The sequence below is a fragment of the Siphateles boraxobius genome, unplaced genomic scaffold (assembly GCF_051911475.1).
Source record: "Siphateles boraxobius isolate OS27281-9 unplaced genomic scaffold, OSU_SipBor_1 61, whole genome shotgun sequence".
Taxonomy (NCBI): domain Eukaryota; kingdom Metazoa; phylum Chordata; class Actinopteri; order Cypriniformes; family Leuciscidae; genus Siphateles; species Siphateles boraxobius.
In genome coordinates, this window is record NW_027509188.1 from 11,514,154 (window position 1) to 11,529,435 (window position 15,282).

Genomic DNA, 15,282 nt, shown 5'->3' on the forward strand with positions numbered 1-15,282 from the left:
AGGGATGGGAATCGAAAACCGGTTCCACTCGAGAACCGGTTCTAAATTTTACGATCCATCGATATTGTATGCCCTCGACGTTAACGAGTCCTCTTATCGATGCTCCTGCTCTGAGTCAGCCATAGTATGTACAGACCGTGAACTCACAACTGTCCCTTTTGTCCTTTATCAAGCACCATAGCACCGCGTCCAAAGATAATCTTTGTCCTGCAAAGTCTTATTTGATCAGTGAGTAAAATTGTCTCTCTCTGGTAATGTAGATGAACCGCTGCGCTTGTGACAGGGCGCATGTTAAACTGATCGAGCAGAGAGAGAGAGAGAGAGAGAGCGCCCCGGTCGCGCGCACGCACTCTCTCTCTTCGGAGCAAGGCGAAAGTAGGCTTCAAAACTAAGCGCTGTCTTCCTCTCTCCCTCGCACATATTAATCAAAATAAACGACACGATGGTAAGGTAGGGAGACTAAAGTTTTATGTGGAGCATTCGGAGATTTGTTTTTCCTGAATTGCCGCTGGGTGTGAATTGTGCTAAAATACGTTGCCTTATCTTCTCTGAAAAGTCTTCCGCACATTCAGCTGACATAATCACACTTCAAATAAACGAAAAAAAACGATCCAGTGATGAAATGTTTTCTGTGATGACACACATCTTGTGGGATGTCCCAACTGGCGGGATAATCACACAACGCGCACACGTCCGATAATGACACGTCCAATTCACGAACTAATGACTCATTTGAACCGATTCGTTTTAATGAATGGTTAAAACAACTGATCTTTCCAACACTGAACTCACGGGACGTTTAATCGGTGTATAACTAATCGGTAACACTTTACAATAAGGTTCCATTTATTACAGAAATTACATAAAAAGTACAGTTTGCTTAGTCAAGTGTAAGCATTAAAACGACTTGTTTTCCCCCCCGAAAAAGACTACTTTTTCCCACACAGTGCTATCAGGAATCGATAAGAGAATCGTTAAAGAATCGGATCGATAAGCAGAATCGTTAGTGGCATTGATATTGATAAAATCTTATCAATTCCCATCCCTAAACATGACACAGATTTTGGGTAACAATGGAAACAACGTAATCTACTAGAGTTCATAATTTCAAGTAAGTCAGGTTTTGTATCATGCTGATTACATAATCAATTTAAAGATGGTCAATACAAAACATCAAATGCTCAGAAATAAAAAAGTAAAGGATGCATACCTGACCTCTGAAAAATATATAAAGTCTGGAGGATGGGCTGGCCTGAGGTTCTTTTTGCCTTACAATATAATGAATATTGTACTCCCCACCATGTTGCAATGTCTTGTTTGTAGAGTGTACTGTTTATGTGCTAATGCTGCTGAGGTGTTTTTTCCTGTTCCCAGACTGTTCTCCTTACAGGAGCATAGTCTGGGGGTCGCTTTTTTTTTCTCCTCACCTCTCCTCATGTCATGCTGTTTTTTTGTTTTTCTCAAGTTGGCGCTGAATATAGCAGCCTCGGTAACACCTTATTACCAAAGCAAATTCCTTGTATGTGCACAACACTACTTGGCAATAAAAATTCTTGATTCTTGATTCTTGAATATATAATATTTTAATAAATAAGCTTGTTTATAGAAAATCTATTTTATAATCTAGTCTTGACTAGTCTTATTCTGAACAGGTCAATTTCAGATTCAGAAAGAAGAATGTCGCACACTGTCACACCCGTGAACTCTTCAACGCTTGTCATCCAGTTTCAACCACCAACACAAACACCAGCTGCTGGAACTGGGACAAATGCTCCTGTGCCTGTGTATGGACAACAGCTAGCAGGAGTTTCACCTCTTCATGGACTTCAGCCATTTCTGAAAGGCCAACCAAAAGCCCTTGGGGTGAGAAATTGTCCATAAACCCAAATAATTGATTTTTGTGTATATGTGTGAGGTAAGGAAATTACATAAATTCTAAAAAGGAGTGGTGCACACATGAACAAAGCACTTTTTATTGAAGAATGTGACAATGCCTTGGTAACATAGGAAAGACCGTAATAGAAGACGAGGTTCATCATTTACAGTGTAAAATCGTAAAAAAAAAATGTATAGTGTATCAGTCACAGAGAAGAATGTTTTATGAGTTGTAAACTATCAAAAAATGTGAAGTAATTAACAGATTTTGCTAGTATGGAAATCAATATCTGATTTCATGTAATGAGAGTACCTACAGGTCCTTCTCAAAAAATTAGCATATTGTGATAAAGTTCATTATTTTCCATAATTAATTATAAAAATGAAACTTTCATATATTTTAGATTCATTGCACACCAACTGAAATATTTTAGGTCTTTTATTGTTTTAATACTGATGATTTTGGCATACAGCTCATGAAAACCCAAAATTCCTATCTCAAAAAATTAGCATATCATGAAAAGGGTCTCTAAACGAGCTATTAACCTAATCATCTGAATCAACTAATTAACTCTAAACACCTGCAAAAGATTCCTGAGGCTTTTAAAAACTCCCAGCCTGTTTCATTACTCAAAACCGCAATCATGGGTAAGACTGCCGATCTGACTGCTGTCCAGAAGGCCATCATTGACACCCTCAAGCAAGAGGGTAAGACACAGAAAGAAATTTCTGAACAAATAGGCTGTTCCCAGAGTGCTGTATCAAGGCACCTCAGTGGGAAGTCTGTGGGAAGGAAAAAGTGTGGCAAAAAACGCTGCACAACGAGAAGAGGTGCCCGGACCCTGAGGAAGATTGTGGAGAAGGACCGATTCCAGACCTTGGGGAACCTGCGGAAGCAGTGGAAGCAGTAGCAGCACTGGACTGTTGCTCAGTGGTCCAAAGTACTTTTTTCGGATGCAAGCAAATTTTGCATATCATTCTGAAATCAAGGTGCCAGAGCCTGGAGGAAGACTGGGGAGAAGGAAATGCCAAAATGCCTGAAGTCCAGTGTCAAGTACCGACAGTCAGTGATGGTCTGGGGTGCCATGTCAGCTGCTGGTATTGGTCCACTGTGTTTTATCAAGGGCAGGGTCAATGCAGCTAGCTATCAGGAGATTTTGGAGCACTTCATGCTTCCATCTGCTGAAAAGCTTTATGGAGATGAAGATTTCATTTTTCAGCACGACCTGGCACCTGCTCACAGTGCCAAAACCACTGGTAAATGGTTTACTGGCCATGGTATTACTGTGCTCAATTGGCCTGCCAACTCTCCTGACCTGAACCCCATAGAGAATCTGTGGGATATTGTGAAGAGAAAGTTGAGAGATGCAAGACCCAACACTCTGGATGAGCTTAAGGCCGCTATCGAAGCATACTGGGCCTCCATAACACCTCAGCAGTGCCACAGGCTGATTGCCTCCATGCCACGCCGCATTGAAGCAGTCATTTCTGCAAAAGGATTCCCGACCAAGTATTGAGTGCATAACTGAACATAATTATTTAAAGGTTGACTTTTTTTGTATTAAAAACACTTCTTTTATTGGTCGGATGAAATATGCTAATTTTTTGAGATAGGAATTTTGGGTTTTCATGAGCTGTATGCCAAAATCATCAGTATTTAAACAATAAAAGACCGGAAATATTTCAGTTGGTGTGCAATGAATCTAAAATATATGAAAGTTTAATTTTTATCATTACTTTATGGAAAATAATGAACTTTATCACAATATGCTATTTTTTTTAGAAGGACCTACATATTTTTTTACAAAAAGCATGAGTTTATTTTCAACATTTTATATTGTTCCACCAAATGTAATATCGTTTTACTTTATAAAAGACTCTCTTGTCCTTCATAGACTGTCCAGATAATGATTGGTCTGTTGACTCTCCTGTTGGGAATCGTGTCTACAGTTTATGCAGCTTCCATCTTTGTCTTTATTGGTATTCCTTACTGGGGATCTCTCATCGTAAGAAACAATTAAATGTTTTGTCTTTTATAACACAAGTTACATTTTCCAACAGAAGCCTTGATTTTTTTCTCTCTCTCTCTGCTCTCAGTACATCAGCGCAGGCTCACTCTGCATTGCTGCAGAAAACAAAGTGAATTCACCCTCCAGTTTGTGTTTGGTATGTACTCAACACTTGGTATTTTTAGGGGTTTAAGCACTAGAGGTACTGGAACCCTACTGTGTTCATACTAATTTTCTGTAGTGATTTCATCTTCCTTAATTTTCTGCCAAAAAAGTGTATGGGCATCAGTGCCCGTAATTCATAGAGACCCCAAAGTTGTCAGTGTCACGATCCTAGTGATGTGCCTTGTGTTTTGTATGTTCTTATGTTAAAGTGAATAGTTTGATCCCATTTGTTTCTGTGCAAAAGCCAAAATAGATGAGAAACTCACAAGACGTAATTGGCAAACAAGATGTGAATGGCAAACAAGACACACCTAGGGACAACCAGGAACTAATCAGGGTAACTATGGTAACAAACAAGGCAGGTAAGGCAACAAGGAAAACAGGAATTAAACACAGAAACAAATGGGAACAGAGAAATTTCAACAGAAAAATTCATACAGAACAAAAGGCACCCCACCAGGTTCATGACGGTCAGAAAGGTCTCAAGTGTACACATCTACTCAGGTGCACAGACACACATCTGCAACAGCTCTGGTGGACATTCCTGCCAATTGCACGCTCCCTCAAAACTTGTGACATCTGTGGCATTGTGCTGTGTGATAAAACGGTAAATTTTAGAGTGGCCTTTTATTGTGGCCAGCCTAAGGCACACCTGTGCAATAATCATACTGTCTAATCAGCATCATGATATGCCACACCTGTGAGGTGGATGGATTATCTCGGCAAAGGAGAAGTGCTCACTAACACAGATTTAGACAGATTTTTTTAAACAATATTTGAGAGAAATATAGCCTGGTTTAAACCAGACCATTCTCAGTTGTAACAGAGTTATGGTCTGGCAAAGCGTCATAGACAAATCATTTCCAGAGGGGCGTCACCACAGACGTCGTGGATAGACCTAAAACCAATCAGAGCGATGAAGGAGATGGCGTATGCAGAGCGGCAGAAACATCTCCGAGTGTTGTTCTTTGCTCGGTTTTTAACAAAAAGGAAACGTTCAAATCGCTTAAAACAGACGCGATAGCTGATTCGAACGAGTGATGTTCGACGGTGGCATCCATCTTTGTAATGTAGGCTACAATATCTGCTTCAAAATCTCAGCGCTGTCGTCATCGTGTAAAGCCCGCCCCAACATTTCTGATTGGTGCCTCGATTTCGGCGGATTGGAAATGGGCTTGAATGAGCTCTTTGCCAGACTAACTTTCAGAGCAAATCTAAATTTGCCGGAAGTTGTCTGGGTTTTCCCAGGCTAAGAGAAATAGGCCTTTTGTGTACATAGAAAAAGTCTTAGATCTTTGAGTTCAGCTCATGAAAAATGGGGGCAAAAACAAAAGTGTTTTGCGTTTATAATTTTGTTCAGTGTATATAACGCTGCATTTACACTTGGCATTAACATGCGATCACCGTGATCTGATCAAGCAGATGGGATCATAAGCCATTCAGGACACCGTGCGTTTACACCTGTCCACATCAAGTGGCTTCTGTATCTGGATAACAGATCGGATCTCGCATTCCCGCAAAAAAAAGAAAAAAAGGATGGCTCCGGTCAGAGCCGGATTAAATAAATGGACTACACTAGGCAGGCTGCATTTTTTTGGGCCCCCCTCCATCTATGTTATTTATGAATTGAAATCTGAAACTTACCAAAGTTACTAATAAAAGTTAATTCACATTTTACATAGCCTAGTCATTGGTTACAAATTGGTTGTTTGTATGCCAAAATAAGTCTATCAGACTATTTTTTGATATTCATTATTTATACGTCATTACACGGCTCTATTAAATGCTATTAAATTATCCTCATCTTATCCATTGGGAGTGTCATTGTTAAGGCTGTAGTACCAGTAAATAACCAATAGGTGTCAGTAAACTATGTAAACAGAGAAAATAAGTTTATCTTATTTGCTCTGTTTACATTTAATCAACACATTTAATTAAGATTTTCTGCAAAATGCAATAGCTTACAACATTTATAAATGTTGTAATTAAGAACAAGAAGGCAAACATGACCCCTTCACATTCATCAAGACCATTTAGAAACTGTCTAACAATAAATGATAATAAATATAAGGATGGAGGATTTAAACTATGGAAAACTAAAGGTATTCAGACTATTAAATATGGATGGAATACTTCTTACATTCCAGGTCTACAGATATTATGTACATTCCCAAACTGTTCATTAATAGAGGAAATTGGGAAAAGAGGTGAAAAGGGCCAATTGTCAAAATATTATAATTTAATAATGTCTAACTCTAAAGAGTCTGCTGTAGACAAATGAAACGCATGGAGGAAAGACATTCAAGAAGAAATAGAGGAATTTGAATGGACTGAAGCATGTTTAAAGGCGCAAAAACAAATCATAAACACGCAGCTTAAATTATTACAGTATAAATGGTTGACAAGGGTTTATATAACACCTGAAAAACTCAATCATATGTCTAGCAATATTCCTGATATATGTACAAAATGCCAAAATTATAAAGGAACTCTAATTCACTGTCTATGGAAATGTTCTGATATACAGAAGTTCTGGAAGGATGTCATAAACTGTTTGTCAGAACTGTCTAATCTTAAAATACCACTTTGTGCCAAACTTTGTGTACTGGGAATATATCCTACAGGTATCTCACAAACAAAGAAACACACTAGACTATTGGACTTTGGATTGTTACATGCCAGAAGAGCCATTGCTTTGAACTGGAAGAGCATGGAAGCACCTTCTATAAAACAATGGATAAATGAACTTTCAGAGTGCATTGGACTGGAAAGGCTGACTTATATCTCCCAGGGTAAAATAAAGGACTTTGTACAATTATGGGAGCCATACATGATTATTATATCATATGTAAAGTAGGGCCTATTCTTTTATTTAAAAAAAAAAAATTACATTTGTTTTTATCTTTTATTATCATTTTGAATTAGATTTTCTTGTAACTTAAAACTTGACACGGTGACGGAAATGTTGTTTTACTTTATCTCTGATAGGTGCAGGTCTCTGATTATGTGAATGTGTGTGTGAGTGATACATGTTTCGTTTTTTTGTTATGTTTTTTTATTATTTGAAAATTAATACAAATATTTGGGGGGGAAAAAAAAAACAAAAAAAAAAAAAACAGCAACACTTACTAAGGAAACCATTTAGCATGCTCCACTCAGGGATAATCTTTAGCCTTCCAGCATCACAGGCCTCCATCACAGCAGAAACACGTCTTGACGGCATCATCACAATCTTGTGGAGAAAAATAAAAATGTATACATAAGACAACTGTTTGAGATTTGAATATACCTGATTTGTTTCTCATATTTCATTTCACTATAGTAGAAAGTATAGCCCTATATTATACATTTAATTTATATGCATCTTACATTTGATTTTAATATTCACTTTACTTATTCAGATTTAGAAGTTTAAATGGAAAACTTACATTTACAGATGCTTTCTCCTGAGTTTTGATGAGGTGAAGTCCTCGATGATGTCTTCAAAATCCAGGGCAGTTGTGAATCCATTTTCAATTGCCAACAGGGCAAAGGCATTCAGTTTTTTTTCTGTTACTGTTGCTCTCCGGTATGTTTTTACTCGTTTCAACAAAGAAAATGATCTTTCTCCTGAACAGTTTGCAATCGGTGTCAAATACATACGAAGGCAAATGTCCACATTAGGGAAAGCATCCCTCAAGCCTAGCTCTAGGAACTTCTTGTACATTGCCATGACTGATTCTTCGTCTTTTACCATTGAGATGAACTGGCAAAACTCTGCTGTAAAGTCCTCCTCCAGATCCTGGGGGTATATTTTCTTCAGCTTTTCTGTGGCTGCACGGATTTGTTCAATGTTCATTGATTTCGTTTTAGTAAGGAAACCAAATTTCTCCTCCACGTTTTTGTATGCGTCTTTGCGTTGTTTCAATTCTTGTGACAAGCAGTCACAGATGACATAATGTGTGTCAATCAAGAATGCTTCACGGCCTGAGCGCCGCACCTCTGGACCTGCAGACTCATCAAACATAACTTTCTTCACTCGTCTCCTTTGGCTATCTGCTTTGTATCCCTCTGTCGCTGTGAGAGTCTTGGCCTCTGCTTCATAGACATCGAAATCATTTCTGGCCTGTCCTATGTATTCTATGAGTGAACTGTACAGAATAGGAACAGTACATACATCAATTTGTACCTGTTGCAATGCTTTGCTGGTTAAATTGATTCTTCTCAGCAGTTCATCCCACAGTACTGTCATAACTGCAGTTTCAAGGGTTTCCATCACTGTTATTAATTGACTCGCCTCATATTGAGCAGCTCTGGGGGTTCCATGGTCAACTTTGATTTCGTTCAAAGCATCCTGTATAGTTTTGTAGCCAAATCTCAGAGCTTTTGTTGCATCAGCTCTTGCAGACCACCTTGTGCCGGAAAGGCTCTTCAGTGTCAGACCTCGCTCACATTTTGTGAGATGGGCTGTTAAAATCTCCCACCGCCGAGTTGAAGCTGAGAAGAAGTTGTAGAGAGTTTGAATGAAGGCAAAAAATGAAACTGCTTCTAGGCAACATTCTGCTGCACATGCACCAACTAAATTAAGAGAATGTGCAGAACATGGTATGAAGTCAGCATTGGGATGTTTATTTTTTATTCTTGCTTGGAGTCCAGAATATTTCCCTGCCATGTTACTAGCATTGTCGTAGCTCTGCCCACGACAGTCCATCAAATCAATGTCCAGTTCTTTTAACTCAGATTTGAGTGTTTCCTCCATGTGTTCTGCAGTATGACCATGTAGTGGTATGAACTCCAAAAATCTCTCGACAGGCTCACCACTATTCTTCAGGACATAGCGAATTATCAAAGCAAGCTAATCAACACGTGTGACGTCAGGTGTTGAGTCCACAATGATGGAGAAATACTTGCCATCTTTAACTTCTTTTACAATGGCACGCAGAACTTTCTCAGCCATCAGCTGAATAAACTCATCACAAACTGTAGAGGACAGGTAACTGGTATGTCCCCTGCCCTTGTTTCCATATCTGGCTAAATGCTCTGACAGAAGTGGATCAAAGCGACTAATTAACTCCAAGCAGCCCAATAAGTTCCCATTGTGGGGTGATCCTACTAACTCATCGTCCCCACGGAAGGGCAGTCCTCGTGAAGAAAGAAACTGAATAGTTGCCACTATACGTTTCAAAATGTTGAGCCAGTATGCTCTCTCAGACTCCTGTTGCTGGACTATGTTTGAATCTATGCGTGCATTTTTATTTCCAAGTGATGATAGACTCAGCACAGCAGTACGATGATCCATACTATTCTCATGTTCATGCAAGCGATTAGCACAGTTTTTCCAGTCATTAAATCCAGTGACAAATTGATTGTCTCTTATACTGAACAACTTGCAGCAGTAACAGAATACAGTGCCAGTAGACGGTGAGTACACTAACCAATTTCTTGACAGGGTTTCTCCATTTAGCTTTTTTCTAAAGAAATGTTCCTTGGTTAAGCTTCGGTTAATGTCTCCATATTTCCTTTGTGATGCAGAGAAATCTCCAATATTTTGACAGGGATGGTGTAGTGCAAAGTACTCACGCATCCTGTCATCAATTTGGTCCCACTTTGCAGGATCAGATGGGTTGCTTGTTAATACCCATTCCGGTTCTAGACTCTCCTGCTGCAAAACAATATTGGGCTCACTTCTGGCTGGCTGCTGTTCTTCCATCAGTTTGTCCTTCTGTGACGGCGCTGATGTTGACGGCGCCACAGCGTCTTCCGCCGCATTTCCCACCGCATCTTCCGCCGCGTCTTCGGGCCGTGTCTCCGGGCCTGGCTCGGCCTCTGGCTCTGCTGACTCGAGCAGGTTCACAGCTGTCGGACGGCTGCCCGACAGAAACTTCTGCAAAGCCCCCCGCTGTCTCTTCTTTTGTTCCTCTTCATTTTTTTTTCTTTTTACGTTTTGCCGCCCCCGAAAGCATATTGAATGTTAGCCTACTCAAAACACACCTGCCTGCTAGCTTTGTTGTCCCCCTCTGACCGCCTCTGACGTCCCCTCGGACTTAACTGGCTGGCGCGGTGGCGCCTGCGCCTCTATATATATATATATATATATAGATAGAGATTGGCTGGCGTTAATGTGACGTAATGTAACAGTCTATGGTTAAGATAAACATCGTCACTATTTTTATTTAATTAATAAATATTGAAATAAATTGTAGGCTAGATAGGATTTTTTTTTTTTTTTTGGTCCTGTCCCTCTGTCTGGGCCCCATCCCGCCAATCGGGCCCTAGGCACGTGCCTAGTTTGCCTTTGCGTTAATCCGGCTCTGGCTCCGGTGCAAAGTCGACCTGAAGTGTTAATTTACAGTTTTCAGCCCGGGACATTTTACAAATCTCGCAAAATGAGGAGGATGAAGAGGCTGCAAGTTCTAATAATGTGGATAGATGCCATAATGCAAATGGTACAGAGAAACGTATCCGAGAACGTTGCCAGCTGTGGTGGGGAAAATGCGTGTTCTTTACAGAAAATGAATGGTTCTGCAACTTTCGGGTGCGAAGGAAAACATTTCAGCATATTTGCGATGTAACCTACATGTACTTCACACTCGACTATAACGCAAAACCACACAGCTCTCAGTTCCGGAGAGTGGAGGGGGAATAATGACAGTGGTGGGGTTTTCCACCTGTGAATGCAGACACGATGGCTGGATTGAGTTGACATTAGACTGATAACATTCCGCTCAGAAGCGCGTTTACACTTGTGTTTTCAATGTGTATGTGGACAACATCCGGAAACAGGTCGCATGTTAATGCCAAGTGTAAACGCAGCCTAAGTCAGTGCAAGTTGCTGTCAGTTAAAACGGCTCAACCATGCATTTTAGTCTGGGACTAGACTTAAGCCCGGTCTGTGAAACTAGGCAATAGACAACATGACATTTTGAGAATTCACACCAAACTGTGCCATAGATGCACAACTAAAATTATTCTTTATTGTTATTAGGATTAATCCCTGGAGATGTATCATCTCATTTTCGAAGGGGTCCTAGCAATCAACATTAGAACATAACAAAAACTAAATTACAATTAATTTTCAAACAACAAAAAAAAATCTACAAAAAAACAAACATAAACAATAATGAAAATATTACACCATCTAGTTATCAGAATAGAAAATAATAATTACACAACAAAATATACTGATCAGAGAATACAATTGTAAACAAAGAAAAATGTATATACATAGATATATAAACAAGTGTAAATAAATAAATGTAAGCATAGTCAACATAAACAACAGTGACAGTTTCAATGATATACAGTCCACCTTATTATAAGATGACAAAGATTGTTTAAACAACCGAAATGACGTAATGCAGGTACAATTTTCCAGTCTATTGGGGCTTTAAACATAAGTTTGACCTATAACTAAACTCTTTGACCTATAGTTTTGTTGTTGTTTTGTTTTTTGCACGAGGAGCCAGAAAATAAGTATGGGCAGAATGCCTAACTTCGTAATTAAAAGAAAAAGGTTCAAGGTATTGTTGTAGGTAACTGAGCTAGTTGAAATTAATATATTTAAATATAAATTGACCATTGGAGTGCATCGTACAGTGATGAGTAAAAAAAAAGAACATCCCAAAACAAATCTACACCCCATATATTTTATGATCGCATATCTTACGGCAGTAAAAAATTATACAGAGGATTTGTTTTAGATTAACAGTAAGAGGAAGTTTTTTTTGACACCATATTTACTGTAACCTAAACTATCAGTAGCTATCTTTCCATTCAAAATTGTGACTAATGCGTAAAATGGGAATATCACATAAATCATTTGCAAATAAAACACAGTTTCCATTCAGTGAGCCGAAGAGAACAAAATCGTCACTTCCTGATAAACTGGCACTTAATATAAAGGTAAATGGAAGTAGCTGCAGGAGAAGCCACTGTATATAATAATAAGCATCTTGGCATTTCCATCTGGCGTTTTTTTATGTGATATCCCAAAATGCATATAATACTAGGTGGATGGAACCATAGCTAATGAAGATTGACTGGACTTTGTTGTAAAAAACTCATTATTTCTTAAATGATACATTTCAATCATATCCCTTAATCATCCACTTGAGACATTGGTGCTTAAACCCTGATAATTGATGCTTGTGGGAATATTTTATTTGTTTGTTTATTTTTTATCACACTCCATATACCTTTCCATCTACGCTAACAAGTTAAAGTTTTAGTTCATTTATCAATATATTTTATGTTCGTTTTTTTCTACCTATAGGTGAAAGGTTCACTTGGAATGAACATTTTCAGTGCTATAACTGCAGGCATTTCCTTTATCATAATTTCATCGGATTTGGTTACAGGGCCATTGAACACTTGCTACCATTATCATGATTGTTATTATACTGAGGACAAGTATAAGGTATGTTACCAACTTTTATATTCACATTTATTTAGTAATTACAATAAATTCACTGTGGTCAGTACAGTTGTCAAAAGTCAAGCCTTAATCTGCTCTCATCTATCCAGTCTTTTTTCCAACATTTCAGAAGTAGTTTATAGATCTCTTGCCATTACTGATCATTTACAATGCAAGAAGATACATTAATTCTACATTAATTTATAAATATGTTCTATTACTATATGAACCTCAAGGATGATAGATTATGAACTTCTGAGTGCTAATGATGAATTATTTTGTCATTATTTGTGCTAATGTTGATAAGTACTAATAAACAGCCAATATCCTAGTAATATGCATGCTTATAAGCAACTAGTTAGTAGTGAGAATTGAACCCCAAATTAAAGTGTTAAGAAAAAAGCAACAAATCCAAAATGGTAGTTTGTTTAAACAATTAGTTGTTCAAAACAATCTATCCAGTTTCACTAATGATTAAACCAGTATAAACTGTAAGAATAACGTATACAGAATAAAAAAAAAATGTCTTATTCATGTCTTTTTTTATGTCACTTAAGAATGAATTCTTATTTACAACAATAGCCTGGCAGGTGAATATCAATCTCCTGGAGGAAACACAAACATATTTATAATTCCGATACAAATATAGATATTAGGGATGTCCCATGCCAACCCAGTCTCTTCCTACTGCGTATCTATACCACGAGTTTTCATTTTCATTTTCATTTGGCGTAGTATTTACACGCCAAAGTCACATTTTGCGTTCATATGGTACGCAAAACCCTCCCGTTAAACTTCTATTGATGGAAAATGCGTGTGCATTGCACGCAGAACTGTATCATGGTCAACGTCATCGTCCCGCCCCTTAAATCGTACGAAGATTCACGATTTCATCTCGTGCAGGTGCCGAAGTCGCATGCAGAAATACGTTTTGTTTTGTCTTTTTTGTACAGAAACTTAACTGATTATCTCTAATGGGGGCGAATATTGTTCCTACATCTAATATTACACGCTTGCTCATAATAGTCGGGGGATTGTTTTTACAGTTTAATTCTAAACAATCCATTTCCGGGAAACAAAATGTTTCAATAATTCAATGTGAATAATTTATGCTAGTTAGTAGTTAAATATCTGTCTGCTTTATTTATTCTGCTCTCTGCTTTTGTCTTTTTGGCTCATATAAACACGCATTTTTGTTTCTTTGTTTGTGATTGTATGTGTAATTGTACAAGTATTAACTATAATAGTAATAATAATAATAATAAATGGATAAATTAAAAAAAGGTACATAATTTGCCCTGAATTTTAGTCCTACGCTGCTCCAGGAAACACCCACTACCGCTTGGAAACCAATCAAATGAAAACATTTTCAGCGCCCTCATCACTGTCACGCCCCCTCAATACACAGTGCTCAAGTTCGCCTCGTCCATCTAATCATCAGAATACACAAGTAAGTATTTAGGGAAATAATAAAACATTTCAGTTAACCCAAATTATTGTAAATGCAAGTGCTAATAGCTTCCGATATCTAATGCGTGTCAATGCTTTTAAGTGAGCATGCATATGTAGCCCTACAGTTGTCAGGCGATTAATGTCTGTTTAAAATAATGTATTATTAGATATTTTAGGATAAAATGTAGTGTAAGAGATTGTTGTGCGCAACGATGACTTTTTATTGATGCATCATGTGCTTTCTGGTTAAGTTATGATGAGATCACAATACATGTCTTTACCAGGCATTACGTGTAGATCACAGATATGTGGATTATTCAACCCCCTCCCCCCTTTTTGCATTTGTTAAAACAAACAAATAATACTTAAATACTTGTAGTGTAAGAGTTTGCTGAGAGTATGTCCAGAGGTTCTTTAGAAGCATCACTTCTTCCTGGAGATGTGTTTCTTGGTCAGATACAGGTAACTTTAGAAATTGTATCTTGAATAATGATTTATTTTACTTATTTTTCTCTGTCAAATAATTTAAAGAAAACTACAGATGAACAGTTATATAGGCTAATATATTATTCATGACAGGCAAGTATAAACTACGTTACAAATCTGTTAAATATACGATTTGCATTTTAGAAAGTGGAAAAAAATAAAGTCAAGAGGTCTAAGCCACATCCCACGACTGTAAAGTGGAGGTGAAGGGACAGAAATGGGAATGTTGTGAGGCCGCTTCGAGGAAAAACTGCAATCAAATCAAAACTTAAAGGAAGGCCTCCTAAACACGGTGATACAGTTGTTAATTTACAGTTATCGTTTAAATTTACTGTTATTTTCAGTTATGATTTATATTTTCACCCTATTTGATAAATGTTTAGATGTATGCAGTCTGTTTTAATCTTTAAGTGCACTCATTTACTAACAGAACCCAATATAAAGAACCCCACAGCATTATGTATTCACTTTTCTTTTTTTAAAGCTCCCACCAGTTTGCCCATCCAAGAGGAATTTGTTTATCGAGCAGAAACTGGTTTATTATAGTTTATTATAGTTATATGGAGTGGCAGCTGGTTTATAGAGTTTAGTAATTCTGCCAGCTGCAACATACTGGACATAATTGCACTTTTTTTATAAATGAGATACTTGTACAATATCTCCATAAAAAACTGATTGAATTTTCACTGTTTCTTGTTTCTCCTCAATCAAGTCTCACTCATTGAAGAATTGGGGCACATCCTCGATGACGAATGTGTTCAGTCTGAAGAGCTGTCTTTGGCCACAACCTGGCAAAAGCGGCAATCCCTGAGCCATGAAAGATGACACACTGCAAGAGAGGCCATGGTTAAAAATCTTTTGGCAGCTGAACATGTTCAGGACTGCATCTGCTGACACTGTTTA

The 15,282-nt window shown here is 38.0% G+C and overlaps 1 protein-coding gene and 1 long non-coding RNA gene across 2 annotated transcripts; both read left to right on the forward strand.

Annotated features, from left to right (window-relative positions):
- Positions 1 to 1,662: 1,662 nt before the first annotated feature.
- On the forward strand, positions 1,663 to 12,630 carry LOC143718554 (membrane-spanning 4-domains subfamily A member 8-like). The gene is made up of 4 exons (XM_077209573.1): positions 1,663 to 1,863; positions 3,771 to 3,881; positions 3,973 to 4,041; positions 12,301 to 12,630. The coding sequence occupies exons 1-4, from the start codon at positions 1,678 to 1,680 to the stop codon at positions 12,628 to 12,630; spliced, it is 696 nt and encodes a 231-aa protein (XP_077065688.1). The 5' UTR covers positions 1,663 to 1,677.
- A 1,659-nt stretch (positions 12,631 to 14,289) lies between these two features.
- Positions 14,290 to 15,224, forward strand: LOC143718393 (uncharacterized). The gene is made up of 4 exons (XR_013196358.1): positions 14,290 to 14,355; positions 14,524 to 14,671; positions 14,864 to 14,914; positions 15,092 to 15,224. It is a non-coding gene; the product is annotated as an uncharacterized LOC143718393 (long non-coding RNA).
- The last annotated feature ends 58 nt before the right edge of the window (positions 15,225 to 15,282 follow it).

Coding starts and splice junctions, on each gene's coding strand:
- LOC143718554 (XM_077209573.1), top strand. CDS start 1,678: ATGTCGCACACTGTCACACCCGTGAACTCTTCAACGCTTGTCATCCAG. Junction 3,882..3,972: donor CTTACTGGGGATCTCTCATC/GTAAGAAACAAT, acceptor CTCTGCTCTCAG/TACATCAGCGCAGGCTCACT. Junction 4,042..12,300: donor CACCCTCCAGTTTGTGTTTG/GTATGTACTCAA, acceptor TTCTACCTATAG/GTGAAAGGTTCACTTGGAAT.